Source organism: Piliocolobus tephrosceles, chromosome Y (assembly GCF_002776525.5).
Source record: "Piliocolobus tephrosceles isolate RC106 chromosome Y, ASM277652v3, whole genome shotgun sequence".
NCBI lineage: Eukaryota > Metazoa > Chordata > Mammalia > Primates > Cercopithecidae > Piliocolobus > Piliocolobus tephrosceles.
Window position 1 is genome coordinate 5217682 of NC_045456.1, and position 4570 is coordinate 5222251.

Genomic DNA, 4570 nt, shown 5'->3' on the forward strand with positions numbered 1-4570 from the left:
TTTTTTTTTTTTTTTTTTTTTTGAGACGGAGTCTCGCTCTGCCGCCCAGGCTGGAGTGCAGTGGCCCGATCTCAGCTCACTGCACGCTCTGCCTCCCGGGTTCACGCCATTCTCCTGCCTCAGCCTCCCGAGTAGCTGGGACTACAGGCGCCCGCCACGTCGTCCGACTAGTGTTTTGTATTTTTAGTAGAGACGGGGTTTCACCATGTTAGCCAGGATGGTCTCGATCTCCTAACCTCGTGATCCGCCCGTCTCGGCCTCCCAAAGTGCTGGGATTACAGGCTTGAGCCACCGCGCCCGGCCTAGAATTCTTATACTTTGGGTTTCTTTTAGGATATTATCTGATGTTGTTTCTTTTCTTTGGACTTACCATTTTTTGACACACCAGTTTACATATTCGTTAGGTTTGTCTGACTGCCTGTTGTAAAATTTCTTGTTGATTGCTTTTCCCTGTCCACAACCACTACTACCACCAGCACTAGAATGTAAGCTCCACCAGAGCAGGGATGTTTGATTTATTTGTTCATCAATGAATCTTAAATTCCTGCTACATAGTAGATAATACATATTTCTTGAATGAATGAATCCGGTTGGTTTTGTTTCTTTCCAGGTTCTTGACTCTGCTCTGGAGAAAATATGAGATGTTGGAGAGCAGAGTTTCAGATCTGTGAGAACTGTTGTCTTCCTGTATTAATTGATAATTAGATGTGGAGCTTAATTTTTGGTTGCTAAGGGTTGTGAGAGAATACGCAACTTTTCACTTCGAGCACATGGGTCTTAATACATCTTAACAATGAAATCTTTTTTTTTTTTTAATGTTTTGATAGGAACCACCAAAGCCCCCACTAAATAATTTTAAAGTGGGGATGAAACTAGAAGCTATTGACAAAAAGAACCCATATCTCATCTGTCCTGCGACCATTGGAGATGTTAAAGGGGACGAAGTTCATATCACATTCGATGGCTGGAGTGGCGCTTTTGATTACTGGTGCAAGTATGATTCTCGAGATATTTTCCCAGTTGGGTGGTGTCGCCTGACAGGAGATGTATTACAACCCCCAGGAACTAGTGGTAAGATAATAGTTAACTACATTTTCTTTTACTTTATTGAAGTTAGATGTAACTGTCGTTGGTGGCATTGTGGTTAACATTGGTGGTACTAGGACTTCATGCCCCAACTGGTGGCAGGCAGAACAAAGCACTGTCCAGGCTAGAGAACTGGAGATAAAGGAAAGCTATGATTAGAATTCTTGAGGTCACTGCAGCATCATAGTCTGAGTTCCAGTCCAACTGGAGAATATGGACAAAGCTAAAAGTCATGTTTGGACTATTGAGGTCTTGTTACTATAAGCAAGGGGGGTGGTACGCACTCAGCTCCTTTTATAGTTGATATTCAATAAAAAATTATGCATGGTATTCCATTGTTCATATCTCAAAGATATTTTTTAAAAGGTTGAGCTTAACAACTGTTATAAACATGTCTTACATGATTTTGGTCGTGTTTTTAAGTTAAATTGACACTTTGATAGCCTTAAGTTAAATCTACAGTGAAAAATTTTGACTCTGTGGAAGCCATCATAAATTAGTATGTTATTTTAGTCATGGTAATGTTTATTAGTTGTAACAGTGTTTCCTAAGCTGAGTACTATGATCTTCTAGATATTTTCTTTCAGAGAAAGAAATGTCAACATGTTGATGTTCCTTGGTGACTCTTTCAAGGGCTTAGATATGCCTAACCTGGTCTTCTATGATGGAGTAACTGCTGAGGCTTAAATGGGGTCTAAGCATAGAACCCAATCATTGGCCTAAGTTTAATATAAACTTAGTGGGATTCAATTAGCCAGATGTGGTGGCATGTGCCTGTAATCCTAGCTACTCAGGAGGCTGAGGCAGGAGAATCACTTGAACCTGGGAGGTGGAGGTTGCAGTGAGCCGAGATCACGCCACTGCACTCCAGCCTGGGCGACAAGAACGAAACTCTGTCTCAAATAAATAAATAAATAAAAAATAAGCTTAGTGGGATTGAATATAAACATACTTTAAAAACCTACCCTACTAAGTATATTTATTTTTATGAGGAGAAAAAGAAAGATAGATGTAGAAAATAAGTAGGCAAAGTGTGCAGAGGAGTGTAATGTCTAGGTAAGAGCTTGTAGCCATATTATTCTTGCAATGGCTATTAGGATCATCTGTAATTTGGGACTTTAACACATTCCATTATACTACAGTACTATGTACCACAGTGTCCTTTTTATTAGGTACATCTTTAACCAGTTTCCTGTTTCCATAAGTCTAGGAAGTAGATATTAATGGTTGATTTTGTAAAATTCAGTATGGTACAGATCTATGTGTATATGATATTAAGATAAATAAAACATAGTCTCTACCCTCAAGAAGTTTACCTGCTAATGGAAGAGGGATGCATGGAGGCATAGACTTGTAAAAAAGAGATATAGTATTAGCAATGCAAAAATAGAGATGTATGCTAGATGTGGAGGTGGCCCAAAGACTTCCAGTCTTGGCCGGAGGGAAAGGTGGTTGCATAAATAGGAAAGCATCACAAAAGGTGCATGATGTGAGTATTAGATGAGAAGCAGGAGTTTGCCAGGCAGAATGGAGATAAAGGTAGGATGGATACATAACAAAAGTACAAAATTCCAGTTTATCCTAAAAACTGACGAGTTCACTTTGGAACACAGTGAGTTTGGAACGTGTGGCTGAGAATGCTCTTGTCCTCCAGTATTTCTTCTCTCTCTTTTTCTTAGTATTACAATTGGCTACCTAACATACAGACTACATTTCCAGACTCCTGGCAGTATGGTATGGCCACGAGACTAAGTCCTGGTTGATGGAATAAAAGTACACATAGTGTGTACTTTTTCCAGAAAGTATATTATAGAGAGATGAGCATGTCCTTTCCTCTTCCTTCTTCCTGCTTTTATCCTGCTGTTACGAATGTGGTTTTGACTGGAGCTCCATCTTGGAGCATGAGATGGGGACCATATGCTAGACACTGTGCAGTGGGTGGAAAGCAGCCAGGAGCCAGAATCCCTGAGAACTTGGTGGAGCAGAGCTTTCATAATAGCCCATATTATCTGTTTTCAGACAATTGTTAGAAATAAACTTCTATGTTATATAAGTCGCTATTCTTTTAGGTTTTTCTATTACTGTTAGCTGAACTCAATCCTAACTGATTCAGGGTAACTTTGGGACATTCAGGTGCACATGTTCATTGGAGCTGCACATGCACATCTGGAGCCTAAAAAAGATAGATCTTGTTGACAAAGCAGGTTTGAGAGTCACCATGTTCACTCAAACAAATATTCTTTGTGCCAGGTGGGATTATAGGTGTCTGGGATGGGAGGGTGAGCAGTTTACTTATTTTGTTGATAGCAGCAAGTGGTGGAAGTTTTGAGTGTGTTTTAGTTTTGTGTGTATAACAAGTAGAGGTAGAAAAGGACCAGTTCAGAACCTTGTGGGTCAACATTTAAAGCAGTAATTATCACTCTTGAATTGCCTGGGGGAGCTTGTTAAAAGGCAATGCTCGGGAACTCACATCCAGGGGTTTGAATCCCTGGGTTCCGAGTAGGGCTCAGTTGTTTCCAGTGCACATGGTTTGAGGCCTGAACTTTGAGAAGCACAAAAATAAGGAATAGGTAGTAGAAGTCAATCTAGGACACTGGAAAAAAAGTGTACATAAATGTAGGAGATCACTAGGTTGGTTTCCATGGCAACAGGAGAGAAAAGATTTTAAGGAGAAAGTACTCAACATTATCAAAGGCAGTGTAAAAGTCAAGCAAGAGGAGAACTCGTTAGTGGTCTTAGTAAAACTATGGTTACTTGGCTTCTTTAAAAAGCTAGGTTTAGAGAGTCAAGGAGTAAATAGGAAATGCACAGTGTTAAAAAAAAAAAAAAGAAAAAGTGGCTTCCCAATACTTTGTGAGATCTGCCTTCTCTGTCTTTACCCCAGTTGACATTCACTTTGAGTGAACTTTAGAAATCGTACCTCACTTTATGTCCCTTTACCCTCTATTATATATAATTGTCTTCAATATTGAGAACCACATTAGTGTTATAATTTTTGCTTCCACCATCAAACATAACTTAGAAAACTCAAGAGAAGGAAAGTCTGTTGTATTTATTTATATTTTTACCCTTTAAATTGTTCTTTCTTAATTCCTGATTTTCAAGATTTTCTTATGTTATCATTTTCTTCCTGTTTAGAGAACTTCTTTTAACCATGCTTTTAGGGTTGGGTGGCAACAAATTCTCTGTTTTTTGAAGACAGGGTTTTGCTGTGACACCCAGGCTGGAGTTCAGTGATGCAGTCACGGCTCACTGCAGCTTAACTTTCCAGATGCAAGCAAGTGATCCTCCTGCCTCAGCCTCCCGAGTAGCTGGAACTACAGGCGCCCGCCACCTCGCCCGGCTAGTTTTTTGTATTTTTTAGTAGAGACGGGGTTTCACAGTGTTAGCCAGGATGGTCTCGATCTCCTGACCTCGTGATCCGCCCGTCTCGGCCTCCCAAAGTGCTGGGATTACAGGCTTGAGCCACCGCGCCCGGCCCCTG

General features: G+C 40.4%; 1 protein-coding gene across 1 annotated transcript in view; it reads left to right on the forward strand.

Moving 5' to 3' along the window:
* The window catches only part of LOC113222355 (sex comb on midleg-like protein 2), a 30192-nt gene extending 29044 nt beyond the window's left edge, over nt 1–1148 (forward strand). The window contains exon 6 of the mRNA XM_026451887.2: nt 828–1148. Within this exon, the coding sequence (XP_026307672.2) occupies nt 828–1148 (321 nt within the window). The remainder of the gene's footprint in view (nt 1–827) is intronic.
* Nucleotides 1149–4570: the final 3422 nt, after the last annotated feature.